Source organism: Callionymus lyra, chromosome 15, assembly GCF_982586985.1.
Source record: "Callionymus lyra chromosome 15, fCalLyr1.hap1.1, whole genome shotgun sequence".
NCBI classification, from domain to species: domain Eukaryota; kingdom Metazoa; phylum Chordata; class Actinopteri; order Syngnathiformes; family Callionymidae; genus Callionymus; species Callionymus lyra.
Window position 1 is genome coordinate 10,333,841 of NC_141832.1, and position 17,039 is coordinate 10,350,879.

At 34.4% G+C, this 17,039-nt stretch overlaps 2 protein-coding genes across 2 annotated transcripts; both read left to right on the plus strand.

The window, feature by feature from the left end:
• The first annotated feature begins 979 nt into the window (after positions 1-979).
• gid4 (GID complex subunit 4 homolog) lies at positions 980-4,295 on the plus strand. Its single transcript, XM_087810164.1, has 6 exons — positions 980-1,330; positions 1,642-1,701; positions 2,873-2,980; positions 3,089-3,190; positions 3,266-3,396; positions 3,472-4,295. Exons 1-6 carry the CDS (start codon positions 1,097-1,099, stop codon positions 3,533-3,535), a joined length of 699 nt encoding a protein of 232 aa, XP_087666290.1. The 5' UTR covers positions 980-1,096; the 3' UTR covers positions 3,536-4,295.
• A 2,980-nt stretch (positions 4,296-7,275) lies between these two features.
• On the plus strand, positions 7,276-14,766 carry noxo1a (NADPH oxidase organizer 1a). The gene is made up of 8 exons (XM_087810162.1): positions 7,276-7,379; positions 7,454-7,534; positions 7,794-7,866; positions 7,934-8,114; positions 9,631-9,812; positions 9,893-10,006; positions 11,577-11,694; positions 13,828-14,766. The coding sequence occupies exons 1-8, from the start codon at positions 7,320-7,322 to the stop codon at positions 14,504-14,506; spliced, it is 1,488 nt and encodes a 495-aa protein (XP_087666288.1). The 5' UTR covers positions 7,276-7,319; the 3' UTR covers positions 14,507-14,766.
• Positions 14,767-17,039: the final 2,273 nt, after the last annotated feature.

Sequence of the window (17,039 nt, forward strand, 5' to 3'; positions counted from 1 at the left end):
AGAAAATCAACCACGATAAAAAAAACATCTATTACATCCCGTAAACAATATTTAATGAAACACATAAAAAATACTAATATTACTGACAGAACCAGACAAATAGTTAAATAATAATAACAAAATAAAGATCACACAGTAAACAAATATACGTGTAGATCAACTTATTCATACCTACACACCTGCTCTGTCTGTAAATACACATTAACATCCAAAAAGACACAACCCTAAACCACAGAAAACTAAATATACATAATTTCAGGTCATTATTTTTACGTCAATATTATGTATTCCTCTCTTCAATATAAAAATATACGTGTTGACCAACTTATTTATACCTACACAACTGCTCTGTCTGTAAATAAACATCAACATCCAAAAAGACACAACCCTAAACCACAGAAAACTAAATATACATAATTTCAAGTCATTATTTTTACGTCAATATTATGTATTCCTCTCTTCAATATAAAAATATACGTGTAGATCCACTTATTCATACCCACACAACTGCTCTGTCTGTAAATAAACATCAACATCCAAAAAGACACAACCCTGAACCACAGAAAACTAAATATACATAATTTCAAGTCATTATTTTACGTCAATATTATGTATTCCTCCTTTCAATATAAAATATATAGAAAAAAGATGGGAAAAAAGATAGAAAAATATATAATATAAAATAAATATTAAAAGTTAAGACTGAGGTAAATAGACACGAAGCGCATATTCATTAAAACCCACACAATATTTGAATAAATAGTAAGTACATTTACTGTAATTTGCAGGTAAACTCAACTTTAGAGTTAACGTTGCACAACTGGCTAAAAGTTACTCATGAAGTACTTTTTTTCCAGCGTGTAAAAGTCACCATCCAATCAGAACCGAGCTTCGACTTCCTCGCCCAATAGGATTGCAATACGTACATTTCCGTAGGCGAATCAACCAATCAGCGAGCCGCTTTTAAAATTTCGCAAAGTTTTTGGAACTCTCGCACACACACAATCTCGCACGGGAATCTCTTCTTCCATCCAGTCGTTTCTCTCTCTTCTTCTTCTTCTTCTTCTTCCTCACCCGGTTCTATCCATTCAAGTCCATGACGATTGCTGGCGTCCCGTCGCTAGCGCACAACAACAACAACATGCCCGTCCCGGTCGAGAGACCCAGCGGCACCGAGCCGGCCTGCAAGTCCTCGGCCTCGCTTAGTCCGCCCGCCCCGATACACGCGCAGCAGCCCGGCGTGGCGACGTCCTTCCTGTACAGCGGCGCCCGGTTCTTCGGATCGCAGAAAAGCAAAGGGAATTCCTATGACGTCGAAGTTGTTCTCCAGGTAAGATGACTTTTATTTTTAGTTTAGTTTTAAATAGTAGCTCTTGGTTGTCATTCATTACTAACCCACTGACCTATTTTTATGATCAAGTCTTTCCTAACTTTTCTACATAATTCCATTGACTTTATCAGGGAATAAACGTCATAAATATGTAATATTATGATCTATAATGTTCCACAAACATCAAATGGAACGTTAAGAAAGAATGTATGGACATTGAAGCAGCAATGTTTTGTTATTACAAACTGTTTTTGTGTTTCAAAAAAATCAAAACCATATGCATTAATGTCATTTTTCTTCTTCTTAAACAGCATGTTTCTATAGAGGATTCGTATCTATGTGGTTATTTGAAAATCAAAGGTCTTACAGAGGTAAGTGTCGTAAAGAAATCCGAGCAAAAAAAAACTTAAGAGTTAATGTCTGGCAAAAGGGTGGCATTTGGTGTTAAAGTTTAACGACAGCTGGTGACCTCACAGGGTCAAATGTATATGTGGGTTATGTAAGACGAGGCGCAGACGGGGGTCAACGTTTCCAAACAGACGAATGTAAACCAAATGTAAATAAGAACAAAGTAGCCTTGACCTCACGTTATCACCCATATTTTTTCGAATGTTCCCCAATAATATTCAGTTATTTTGATGCGTTACCATCAATTATTTCAACTTAAAATATTGTTCAACATATAGTAGACGTGAGCAAGAACGGGAGCTTCCGCAGACCCGTGGAGCCAGATGGTTTTTTTTTTTTTAAATCATCTCGTCCTTGTCATGAACATTCACCAAAAAACTCAATCGAACTCCAGATACACACGAATACAGACGATCGCTTGACCTCCATGACGGCGGTAATACAGGGAAAAACGCAGTCATTATTCATTAACATTTTCGTAATTAAAATATACATTTATTTTATTATACATAAATGTAAAATATGATAAAAAGGAATGTTTTTTATAACCAATATTTATTTCAATTTACTTACAAAAATTACATAAAAGGGAGAGAAGAAACATGCTATGGTGTTGCATGAATAATAGAAATAAATACAAAATAACATTTTTATTAAGCTATAAGACGCTTGTCTATGTAGATGATTATGCCTCCCGAGGGCCACGTAAATACAGTCAAAGGGGACTGATGTACTTATTCTAGGGTTCACACTATTTTAATGGGACCCGCTCTAGTAGAAGAACTCACATTTCTCCGATTCTTAAAACTCTTCACTGGCTGCCAATTTCTTTCAGGATTAACTTTTAAAGTTCTGGTTCTTACTTTCAGATCTATTCATGGTCAGGCTTCACAAATATAAATTACATATTAATAAATATTAATTACTATTCTTTTGAATCAGTGCCTACATTTTGAGTCACATCATCTCACTTTTCCCCCCGAATAAAAATCAGAATCCTTTATTGTCCCGCGAGGGGAAATTCGTTTTTTTTGGGGTTTTTTTCAGAAAAATGTGATTTGTCTTAAAATATCTGTCAGAAAGTTTGGTACTGAACTAATGGTAAATGTTCTTACATTATCCTGTGTGCCTCAGGAGTACCCGACCCTCACCACCTTCTTCGCAGGAGAGATTATCAGCCAAAAGAGGCCGTTTTTAACGAGAAAGTGGGAAGCGGATGAAGACGTGGACAGGAAACACTGGGTAATTATTACGTTTAATTAAAACGATGATGATACAGTTGGAAAAAAATGGCTTGAAATAATTTTCCCTAGTTCACGATGAGTGTGTGACTGTTTTTATCACCTCCAGGGCAAGTTCCAGTCGTTCTACAAACACGCCAAAAGTTTTAACTCGGACGGCTTTGACTACGAAGCGCTGAACAACAGTGATTATATCTTCATGAGGTGGAAGGTCGGTGCTCTCTCTCTCTGTGTGTCATTAGCTGTTGATATATTCTTTTATCTTAACTGTGCCACGTCCTCACAGGAGCAGTTCTTAGTCCCGGACCACACCATCAAAGACATCAGTGGAGCGTCCTTCGCCGGGTTTTACTACATCTGTTTCCAAAAATCGACGGCTACGATAGAGGGCTATTATTATCACAGGAGCTCGGAATGGTGAGCGTTGTTTTTGTTACCAGGGAGCTTAATTTTAAAAAAATAATAAATCACATGTTGTTTTGGCGTCGACAGGTACCAGTCTCTTAACCTCAGCTACGTCCAGGAGCACAGTGTTCCCATTTACGAGTTCCGCTGACAAGGGAGCGACACAAATTCATCGAACAGAAACCCCCCTTGTTGAAACCAGACGGGGAAACACAAAGAACTAATACAGTCAGAGATGGAAGCGGATCCGTTTTCCCTCAAGTCCCATCGGCTCAAAAAGAAGGGAAGATTCAAATCCGGGATGTGAGCCGAAGACACTGGTCTGAATTGACTTAATTTGCGTTTTATGCATTTAATTTGCTGCTTTACCCTCGTAAAAAAAAAAAAGCTGCTTTGCTGCAGTTTGCTATAATTAAAATAAAGGTTTTTAAGTTAATTTGTACCCTCAAGGATAAACAGGAGTATTTTATGATGTGTTTAAAATCGAAAAGTCAACTATATTTTAAAAAATACTTTTCATTAAATAATATATTTTTGCTAAATGAATTTATTTTTTAAATGTATTTAAAAATGATTGTGCCTCTGGACATTAGAGAGTATCGTCGGCGAACAAATGTAACAGTGACTTTTTTAGAAAATCCAAACGGCTCAGAACTTGTGTTATTGTCTTGTTTGTTCAATTATTTTGAAAGTGTTATAGAATATTGGAGCTTTTTTTGAGCTTTATGCCTTAAAATCATGTTGTTGTTTTTTTATTTGCAAAAATCATGAAATGTTCCCAAAAAAATGCTCCTCCGAATGAAATGCCAAAAAAAAAGTGGGGACTCAAATATATTTTGTGTGTGAAATATATGTTTTGCAATATGTGGCGACAAATGTGCAATGTCAATAAAACCAAATTAACTTTTCAATTCGCTCGTATTGTTTGAATTTGCAATCATTTTTAGCCTGATTCAGACTTCTACAACACTAACAAAACACCACTAGATGTCGCTGTTGTACCATAATAATTCCTTCAACTCTAGAGTAGATGCAGAAATAGTGACTTTTAGGATCACATATTCACTCCACTGCTGAATTTGGTGTCAGCAGTGGGATGGTTTTATGAGACCATTCTAAAAGATGCTAACACAAATGCTAAAATCTGAGTTTTAGTTATTTGTAGTTCATTTAAGGCGACTTTGGGAAACAAATTCACCCAACTATCTTCATCAATTGTGTCAAATGGTGTCAGCAGTGGGATGGTCTTATAAGACCATTCAAAAATATGCTAATACAAATGCTAACATCAGAGTTTTAGTTGTTTCGTAATTTATTTAAGGCAACTTTGTGACACATATTCACTCCACCATCGACACTGATTGTGTCACATGGTGTCAGCAGTGGGATGGTCTTATAAGACCGTTATAAAATATGCTAAAACAAATGCTAACATAAGAGTTTTAGTTGTTTTGTAGTTTATATAAGGCAACTTTGGGACACAGTCATCCCACTATTGACACCGATTGTGTCTCATGGTGTCAGCAATGGGATGGTCTTATAAGACCATTCGGAAATATGTTAACACAAATTGCAACATTGGAGTTTTAGTTGTTTTGTAGTTCATTTAAGGCAACTTCGGGAAACAAATTCACCCAACTATCGACATAAATTGTGTCGAATTCATCCCACTACTGACACCAATTGCGTCAGAGGGTGTCAGAAGTGGGATGGTTTTATAAGATTAAGTTTAGAAAAACAAGAAAATATTACTTTGAAATCAGATTTAATTATTTTTTCCATCTGGAAGATATGATTTACTATTTATTTTCACGGAAACAAGAATATACGTGTAGTCGATTTATAGATTAAAGGCTTCAAGAAGACTGAAATGACTGAAGATCTCCAAAATGCAGGAATAATGTGGCTTGAAATGTGGATTCATTTTTTAAAATCTCCACCCATTTCACCTACGTGCCACAATGCACAGCTGGAATTTGAAAATGAATCAGAATTTGACTGAATCACCAAAGGAAGTGGGAATAATTTTGTGTGTTAACCATTATCCATTGTTTATTGTTCATCAGAAGCATATATTGCAGATATGCTAGTTTATAAAACCCTTATCGATGAATTTGGATTACCTTGACCGAGCTACTTAGGAATTTTCTAATCTTTTATGCCTTTTTAAGTCTGGCAGAATACGTCTGACTGTGTCCGCCAGCAGTGAAGACCCATTTCTACAACGATAAATCAACGTAAGGAAGTAAAGTTACATTTTGACTGGCAGGTGTGAGAGGAATGTATTTAGGAAATACAGGAAATACCTCAGTGTTTCCACGGTTGACTTGTCAAGCCGGGTCTATCAGTTTAAGCCAATTATGAATTGATTCCAAGATACATTTTGGATGAACAATTCATTTATTTATGCCTTCTTTTTGAAAAAAAGGCGGTTTTCTGGAACGTCTTAATGGTGATCAATCATCTTAAAAACATGTAACTGATGTAGGTCAGTTGTAGCAAGAGTGCGGTGACTACTGCGTTAGTCACAAGGTCACTTAAGAACCACTGGACTATTATAAATGTGTTTTTTTTATCCGGAAGGAATTGAAAATACTTAAAAAAAACGGTTTGAAATACATTCCGCTACACATTACAGAATATATATTTAATCCACTCACTGTTACAACTATGAAGAAAAGTCTCCCTTGAATAGAAAATACACTTGAAGAAGAGGATACATAAAGTTTTAATTTATCAACTCAGTCTTTCTTTGATCATTTCTTTATTTAAAAAGCTGCAATGTGGATGGAAATTAGACCAATGTATTTACCGATGTGGTCACCATCACTTATTTAAAATACAGGTAAAGTAAGTAAAATACAATCTTGTAAACAGGCCCTGTCCAAGGAAAAAATACCATTCTACTGATTATGAAAAATATATAACTAAAGACTATTTTGCTTTACATGTACATTTGCATCCTTTGTTAAATAAAGAGACATAAAACAATTAATGTGAGATCAGTGAAAAACTTGCTTGAATACTGTTAATTACATAGAATTTAATTGGCTTCTGAATAAAATTACTGTATTATCAACTTTCTAAACATTTCATAGGAAATATAAGAAATATATATACTTAATTTAAGTACATTTTAACTTATAACAAGGTCACTTTTAATGAAAAAACTACACATTTCGGCCAAAATCTTCTAAAACCTACACAAAATATATGGCTTTCTAAGTTAGGATAGACACAAGGTTTTCAAGCAGTTTAGGTTTAAGTAATAATTTGCAGCTAATGATGATAATGTACGTATAAACCGACCTCATCTCAAACAACTGTTGGCAACGTTGGATCTATGACGACTAGTAATGTCAATAAATCACATTGCAAGTTAGATACTGGAGATTTTAGGTGGAACGATGCAGTTTAATCATGTTTATTTAAAAATGTATAATAACTTATCTTGATTTTGGTCCAAAAAGTGAAAAAGGCCTTTACAGGGCGTTTACATTAGAAGCTCCTGTTGCATGTTGTGTTGAAGAAAAGATCACATTACTTGATGAAAACATGCATATTACTGTGTAACCCATTTAACAAAGACAAGTGTATTCCAGTTACCTCAGACTGAAACCTTATCTTCGACAGTAACAATGTTACCTTTCACTTTTATAAACTACTGCTCAATGAGTCAGTTATTTATTTTTAGATCGACGCTTTGATTTGACATAGATTCCGAAAGGAAGAAATCTTTTTACGCGAGATGCTTCTGAAACATTGTATTTTCCCCGAACCGTGACGACTTTTGCATCAGAGATTCCTCCCATGACTCACCGGGTCACACCTATGCAGGTGCACCAGGTATAAATCCACCTGCGGACGTGCACACTCGCAGAAACCAAAGAGAGAATTCCAACCTGTGCACAGACAACAAAGTGTTGCTTCCAATCATGGACCGCTATCCCCTCAGCGCCCAGCTCATAGGAGTCATGCACAAGGAGAAGACAAAAGTACCAGTTATTTCACTTTTTTAAGAAAAACTATTTTTTTGTTTTACACTTTACTCACGATTTGTTTCCTCCAGATGTACATGACCTCGGTTTCGTGGACGGACCAGAATGAAATTGTAGTTTACAGAACGTTGAAGGATTTTTGGAAAATGCATGTGAGTATTGTTTTGGATATTTTGAATGATCTTGATTCTCCTCCTTTAAGAAACATCTTAAGACGTTTTTATTTGTTCAGGCTTTTCCTTGATTTTCTGGAACTCCTGTTGTGTTATCAGTTTTATCTTGATCTTTAAAGTATATACTTTATTGAATATTGTTTTGATTGTTTAAGCGCTTTGTGACCCTGGTCTGGAAAAGCGCTATACAAATAAAAATGACTTACTTACTTACTTACTTTCATTGTTTTCATAACAGAAACAGTTGAAGAAAGAGTTCCCACCCGCAAATAAACTGAAGAAATCTGACAGAATCCTCCCCAAATTCCACGGTGAGCACTTTCACGTTCATCTGAGTACGTTCAACCTCGGGCTGACCATCGATTGCCGTCTCTACAGCCGTCCGGATGAGAAGCGGCCCTAAAAAAGGACCCGCAAAATCCCTGTTTCGCCTCAAGCTGCTGCAGAAGTACTGCGACAAACTGCTGGCGTGCGAGCAGAGGGTCAACCAGTCTTCCAACCTCATCCAGTTCTTCCACCCCAAAGATCAGGACCTGCAGCCGGACTTCTCTAAAAACAGGTTCGTTTTTCAAATAGTTGAAGAACCTAAAACCTCCAACAACAATAATTTAAAAATAGATTTTGAGAAGATTTTAGTGTTTTTTCTTTTGCTAGAACTAGATAATAGCGGAATAAACATGTTTATATAACACAACATTAAATATATTTTGAAGTTTAAAACACTGTATTTATATGGCCAAAATGATGTGGAAACACATTTTATTTTGTTTTTATTTATATTAGTCATGACTAGTCTCTGAATTTGACTATAGGGTTGTTGTTTTAGGACTTTTGTCCTATGCTTTTGTCATTTTTGTGAGTATTTATTGCACCTGAAGAAGATTTAGGTGAATGTAAAAAACAAAACCTAATTCAATTCAATTCAATTCAATTCAATTCAATTCAATTCAATTCAATTCAATTCAATTCAATTCAATTCAATTCAATTCAATTCAACTCAATTCAATTCAATTCAATAGATTAATAATTTAAGCAGGTTTAACCAGACTTTGTGATTCTATTTTAACATTTTGGTCCTTTATTTTTGCTCGATGGCCCCTCACAACAGCCGCTGATTCAAATGCTGGAGTGGACTGTATCCTCTCGTCCTCAGTCATCGAATTTCATTGTTCCTTTAGCAGCGGAGTATATGACTGCTCCCATCTAGCGGCAGGAAGTTTTAATTGCAACACAAAAATGAACAGAATACTATGTTAACAACACAAATTAGCATTCTTGCTAACTTTTGAAACTAAAGCTTGCTAACAGCATACACTACAGTATATTTGTGTGTTTTACTCATACCTTGAGTAACAAGTCTTAACAAGAAGGATCTGTCTCGTCTGCAGTTGATTCAGAACTCTGCAGCGAGAATTCTGACCCGCTCAAGTAGGAGAACTCACATTTCTCCGATCCTTAAAACTCTTCACTGGCTTCCAGTTTCTTTCAGGATCAACTTTAAAATTCTGGTTCTTACTTTCAGAGCTATTCATGGTCAGGCTCCTCCTTACATCACTGATCTGATCCAGCCTTACACCCCAGCTCGGTCTCTGAGGTCTGTGGATCAGAATCTACTTATGGTTCCACGCACACGGCTCAGGACCAGAGGAGAAAAATCTTTTCAGGCTGTTGCTCCTTAGCTTTGGAACGATCTTCCTCTCTCTTTGCGCTTGATGGATCTACTGACTCCTTTAAGAAACATCTTAAGACGTTTCTATTTGTTCAGGCTTTTCCTTGAATTTCTCGAACTCCTGTGTTGTTCTCGGTGTTGTCTTGATCTTTAAAGTATGTACTTTTTTGAGTATTGTTTTGATTGTTAAAGCGCTTTGTGACCCTGGTCTCGAAAAGCGCTATATAAATAAATATTACTTACTTACTTACTTACCTTACAATGTTCTCAATACTTTAAAAATGTATATTAATTGACTTATATCGGCACGTTACAGCTTTTCCTCAGTGGCCCCTGAGGAAAATTCTTTAATACACGAAGATTTGAGTATTTTTTTTACCGTTTAATCTTCTTTTTTTTCTTGCAGCATCATCGTAATGCCCTCGGAAAGCGACAGCGCACAGAGCCGCGGCGTCGGCAACGTGACGCAGCCGTTCGTCACGGAGACGTACCGGTGCGTGGCCCTGTACGAGACCAAGGACACCAAGAACAAACCCTTCAAAGTGGAGATGGACGAGAAGGTGGACGTTCTGATCAAGGACAAAGCTGGTGAGTTTGGTGAAGAAGACGACGACATTGCTAAGTGTAGAGGAAAAAATAAAAAGGTGACGGTTGTGTGTTTGGCTCAGGCTGGTGGATGGTGGAAAAAGAGGACAAACGCATGGCGTGGTTTCCCGCGCCTTACCTGGAGAAGCTGGAGGAAGATGATGATGGCGACGACCTGGATGGGATGTCAGATACTGGTAAAGTCCTGCACAAACAAACAATAATCAAAAGATTTATTTTACATCAAGCAGTTTGTTTATTCTTAGAATAATTTACCTTAACGACTATTCCTCTTAACACAAATCTTAAGGCTGTATTATTATTATTATTATTATTAATATTATTATTATATTATTGTAAGTCTGTTAATAAAAACAAAAATAAAGTCCTTATTGTAAATATTTATAAGAATAGATAGCTTAATGCATGGATGGGTGGATAGAAGGTCAGTTAATAATTCAAATAATTGAACACAAATAACATTAAACTGGATTAATATAGTCAAAATAATATCAACTTAAAAGTTAACTGAGTGATAATAGCTAACAGTAGAGGATAGTTAGTCCTATAAGGTTCAAGATTCCACTGTAAAAATGAACTAATCTTTATAACTAGCAAACTTCAATTGAATAATAACAAAGGTTAAACGTTATAATACTCACAGTTGATGGTAAACAAAATGGAGACGATGCTAAGCGTGAAGCTAATTGTGTCAGTGAAAGCTAATGTTGGAAAATGATGAGCAAAACTGTAACATAAGTCAATTGTTATTCATTTTAAAAGTATTGAAAACGTTTAAGATATAGTAAAGCATGAAAATATAATGTAGTGTGTTCTATTAGCAAGCCTTAGCTTCAAATGTTAGCAAGAATGCTAATCGCTGGTGCTAACGGTTTAAGAATGCTAAGCTAATGATGTAGCATCTGAATGCTAATAGCTTACCTTCTGTTTTAGCATTTGTTTTATGCTTCCATATTGAAAAAAGATTACAGACCTTTTCAAGTCATTTTAAATTACACAACTTCATTATAATCAGCACTGAACTAAAAAAAATAGCGTTGTGTCAAATATACAACTTTATCTGTATCCACAAGTACATTTAATAAGATAAAAAATGAATGTTTCCTTGAAAATGGTTGACCATGTATTTTTACTGAGACAAATAAACGTTTTCTTTAATTGTTTATAAAAAAAAAAAATTAGGTGTTGGAAAAGATTTAAAAAATAGTGATATATCGCCTTTAATTTATTTTTGCCTTGCAAAAAATATTCTACGTGTTACCATAATTCTTTTATGGCTTAGAGATCAATAAAGTGTGTAAAAAAAACTAAATAATAATTGTTTTTAATGTGTTATTAACATTCAAATATTCTGTTCAATTTCGTGTTGCAATTAAAACTTCCGGCCACTATATGGTAGCAGTCTTTACATACTCCGCAGCTAAAAGGAACAATGAAATCCGATGACTGAGGACGAGAGGATACAGTTGACTCTCCAGCAGCTTTTAAAGCTGATGTTTGGACATATTTTGGTTTGAAAACAAATGAAAGCAGTTACGACTTCGTCAAGAGTCATGTGGTCTGTAAATTCTGCAACAACAGAGTCAAGTACTCGACAATACAACACATATATACTTGTTATTTAGTATTGCGATATATAGTATTGTTGCCCCTGTATCGTGATACGTATCGTATCGCCAGATTCTTGCAAATACACACCCCGACTAGTTAAGCTATAATAGTGATACTATAGCCGTGTGTGTCCAGGGATGCTGTTCACCGTCATAAGGAACTACAAAGCCACCAAAGACGACGAAGTCTCCGTCTCCATGGGATCCAACGTGGAGGTTCTGCAGAAGTCCGACAACGGCTGGTGGCTCATCAGGTAACTTTTAGTTTTTTCTGTCGCTCGTGGAGAAATGAGGAAGCTGTCCAAACTGGTTTTGGTCAAATAACTTGTACGAGCACCGAAACCTACATATCTGTGTCGCTGTGACTTCACTGAGCAGAGAAACATAAAGCGTCCATTGTTGTTCTTGTGAGTCTTTGAGGGTACAAACTCCACATCCTTGTGCAGCAGTGATGTTGCAACAAATAGACAGTTGATAAAATGAGATATATTTATAAGACAATGATTCATTCAGAATAAATTAACTTGAAAATAAATAAAACATGAATTAACAATAATAGGCAATAGGGGTGTTTTGGAAATATCAATATGGTTATTCAAAAGTGTTACCTTGTTCCTTTAATGGATTATAGTTCAATGAAGTGTGTTAAAATGAAAATAATTTAGTTTTTAAATGTACAATTAACATACAAATATTCACCGTGTTTGTTTGTTTTTGTGTCGCAACTAAACTTCCGGCCGCTACTGGTTACGTCCTCCGCAGCTAAAGGAAACGATGAAATCCCGCGAGAATTTAACGCTGACTGAGCACGAGAGGATACGGTCGACTTCAGCTGCTTTTAAAGCTGATGTTTGGACATATTTTGGTTTCAAAACATATGAAAGCAGTTACGACTTTTAAGACGATTGTAGATTCAGAATCAACTGAAATAAAAAATGATAAAAATAAAATAAATAAAGATATTTTTGCACGGAAAACAAATACATAATAATGAACTATTAAAGTTATAGTTAACAGGTGTTTGAAAATATCAATATAGTGATTTTCTTTTTTTTTTAGATGAAAATCATATCATATATGTGACCATAGTTATTTTATGGTTTATAGTTCAAATAAGTGCTTAAATAAAACAATTTCAATTTTTGTTTAACATCCAATTATTCACAGCGTTTGTTCATTTTTGTGTTGCAATTAGACTTCCGTTCGATAGATGTTAGCAGTGATTACATCCTCTGCAGCTATAGGAACAATGACATCCTGGTGGTGACTGAGGACGAGGGGATACTGTAAAATCCAGCTGCTTTTAAAGCTGATGTTTGGACATATTTTGGTTTCAAAACATATGAAAGCAGTTACGACTTTTAAGACGATTGTAGATTCAGAATCAACTGAAATTAAAAATGACTGTAAATAAAGATATTTTTGCAGAGAAAAAAACTTTACATAATAATGATCTATTATAGTTGTAGAATATATATATATATATATATATATATATAGGTGTTAGAAAATATCAATATAGTGATTTTCTTCTTTAGATTTCTGCCTTGAAAATTATATTTTATATGTTACCATAGTTATTTTATGGTTTATAGTTCAAATAAGTGCGTAAAATAAAACAATTTTGTATTTAAATTCACAATTAACATCCAATTATTCACAGCGTTTGTTCATTTTTGTGTTTCAATTAGACTTCCGTTCGCTAGGTGTTAGCAGTGATTACATCCTCTGCAGCCAAAGGAAATCCTGGTGATGACTGAGGACGAGGGGATACTGTCAAATCCAGCTGCTTTTTAAAGTTGATGTTTGGACAAATTTTGGTTTCAACAGATGAAAGCAGTTGTGACTTTTAAGACGATTGTAGATTCAGAATCAACTCAAATTAAAAATGACTGTAAATATAAATGTTTTTGCGCGGAAAAATAACTTTACATAATAATGATCTATTATAGTTAATAGAAAATATCAATATAGTGATTTTTTTCTTTATATTTTTGCCTTTAAAATCATATTTTATATGTTACCATAGTTATTTTATGGTTTATAGTTCAAATAGGTGCTTCAATAAAAACAATTTTGTATTTAAACTGACAATTAACATCCAATTATTTATTGCATTTGTTTATTTTTGTGTTGCAATTAGACTTTCGTTCGAGGACGAGGGGATACCATCAAATCCAGCTGCTTTTTAAAGCTGATGTTTGGACATATTTTGGTTTCAAAACAAATGAAAGCAGTTGCGACTTTTAAGTTAACTTGATATTGTCTGTAAATAAAGATATTTTTGCACAGAAAAAAAAAAGATATTAAACATGTCAATAAAGTTTCATTGAAGCCCAAACATTTTTGAAATACAAACTGAAGACTCCATCTTCTGCTCCTCACAGACACAACGGTCGAGCCGGCTACATCCCGACCATGTACCTGCAGCCCTACAGCCTCCCCCACGTCCGGATGGGACCCCAGAGAGACGGTCGCTCGCCCTCCCCCCTCCTCCTCACCCCGGCCCACCAGCAGCACTCCCAGCAGCTCAGCCGCTCCCAGGGGAACCTCCTGCAGATCCCACCTCTGAAGTCCTCCACCCCCTTCCAACAGCGCTCCCACTCCATGGAGATCCTCTCCGATCGTCCACCCCAACCCAGGACCCCCGCCGCAACCCCCGCCCTGACCCGAGCTCCCCCCCCGTCCATCCGGGTGGAGTCGGAGGACGACCCGGGCCGAGAGCTGACGAGCGACGACAGCTTCTCCAGCACCGACTTCAGCGTCAGCGACGACCTCAGCTGCTCGTCCGCCAGCTCCACCTTCAACCTGAGCCCCACCTCGGACGCCCTGCACCTCAGCAAGACCCCCCCGCCGCCCACCACGCATCTCACGCCCCCGAGCCAGGAGGGGAGGATGACCTCCAGCGCCTCCGACCCCAACATCTACAAGCCGCCCCAGGCTTCGCCCAAGATCCCGCCGAGGCCGCACGCCCAGGAGATCCTCACCCGCTGCACCACCATCACGCGCAAGAACGCCTCCAGGGGGAACCTGTCGCGCTCCAGCACCGACGTACAAGGTCGATAGGTCGATAGGTCGACTCCATTAGAGCCTGAATATTTATTCGTTCAGATCAATCTGGAACATTTTGTAAATGCTATGTAGCATCAGTAGTAAACATGTTGTAAAAGTGTTGCTGCCCCCGCGACCCTAACTTGTACAAATGGAAGGAAAAAAAAGATGTTATTGGGAAGCCGTGACCCAAGAACTTGATGTAATAGACAAGTGTTTTGTCAAATAATAAATTGTAAATAAATGTGAAAATATTCTACTTAAATAACGTTTAACATTTCGGTTTTTATTTATGCATTTATTTCTACTTTAAATCTTATTATTCAATTGAATTTTAATTTGCAAAGGTAAAAGTTTCAGTTTCACAAAAATGTACATATTTATCTTAGAAAACTATAAAAGGGTTGAAAATGTGTCAAAATCCATAAAACTATTTAATAATCTTCATATAAACTTTCTAAAAAATTTAAGGTGAAATAAAATATATCATTATTTGAGACTTTTATTTAATAAAAGAGTATTTGTGAAATAATAAATTGTAAATAAATGTGAAAATATTCAACTTAAATAACGTTTTATTTCAGTTTTTATTCATGCATTTATTTCTACTTTAACTTCGATTGAATGTTAATTTGCGAAGATAAAAGTTTCAGTTTCGCAAAAATGTATTTATTTATCTTGATGATAATCAATTTGAAAAACTATAAAAGGGTTGAAAATGTGTCAAAATCCATTAAACTATTTAATAATATTCATATAAAGGCTAAAAACTTTCAGGTGAAATAAAATATATCATTATTTGAGACTTTTATTTAATAAATGAGTATTTGTCGAATAATAAATTGTAAATAAATGTGAAAAAATTCTACTTAAAGTTTATTTGTTTTTATTCATGAATTTATTTCTACTTGAATTCTTATTATTTGATTGAATGTTAATTTGCGAAGATAAGCGTTTCATAGTTTCGCAAAATCTATACATTTATCTTGATGCTTATCAATTTGAAAAACTATAAAAGGGTTGAAAATGTGTCAAAATCCATTAAACTATTTAATAATCTTCACAAGTTTCTAAAAACTTTCAGATGAAAAATAACAAATCATTATTTGAGACTTTTATTTAATAAAAGAGTATTTGTCAAATAATAAATTGTAAATAAATGTTAAAAAATTCAACTTAAATAACGTTTTATTTCAGTTTTTATTCATGCATTTATTTCTACTTTAATTCTTATTATTCGATTGAATTTTAATTTGCGAAGGTAAATGTTTCAGTTTCAAAAAAATGTATACATTTATCTTGATGCTAATCAACTTGAAAAACTTTAAAATGGTTGAAAATGTGTCAAAATCAATTGTACAATTTAATAATCTTCATTTAAGTTTCTATAAACTTTCAGGTGAAATAAAATAAATCATTATTTGAGACTTTTATTTGATAAATGAGCATTTGTCGAATAATAAAAAAATATTCAACTTAAAATTGTATTTAATTTTTATTTATGCATTTATTTCTACTTTAATTTTTTATTCGATTGAATGTTAATTTGCGAAGGTAAAAGTTTCAGTTTCAAAAAAATGTATATATTTATCTTGATGCTGATAAATTTGAAAATTATAAATCAAAATCCATTAAACTATTTAATAATCTTCACATAAAGTTTCTAAAAACTTTCAGGTGAAATAAAATAAAAAAATATTTGAGACTTTTATTTGATAAACGAGCATTTGTCGAATAATAAATTGTAAATAAATGTGAAATTTTCAACTTAAATAAAGTTTTATTACAGTTTTTATTCATGCATTTATTTCTGCTTCAATTTTTTACTAATCGATTGAATGTTAATTTGCGAAGGTAAAAGTTTCCGTTTCGCAAAAATATATATATTTATCTTGATGATAATCAACTTGAAAAACTTTAAAATGGTTGAAAATGTGTCAAAATCAATTGTACAATTTAATAATATTCAGATAAAGTTTCTAAAAACTTTCAGGTGAAATAAAATAAATAATTATTTGAGACTTTTATTTGATAAATGAGTATTTGTCAAATAATAATTTGTAAATAAATGTGAAAAAAACTCAACTTAAAATTTTATTTAATTTTTTATTTATGCATTTACTTCTACTTTAATTTTTTATTCGATTGAATGTTAATTTGCGAAGGTAAAAGTTTCAGTTTCAAAAAAATGTATATATTTATCTTGATGCTGATCAATTTAAAAAACATTAAAAGGGTTGAAAATGTGTCAAAATCCATTAAACAATTTAATAATATTCATATAAAGTTTCTAAAAACTTTCATGCGAAATATAATTAATCATTATTCAAGACTTTTATTTAATAAACGGCTATTTGTCAAATAAAAAAATGGAAATACGAAATAAAATATCAACGAAAATAAACACATTAACTAACATGATTTAAACTGACGCTGATATGTTTTTGAACACGCTGCTCGTCGACCGCATGGTTTTAAATCACGAGAATATATTAGACGTAGAAAAAAAAGTGTTTATTATAATCTTGAACAAAATGCATTTGTTCAT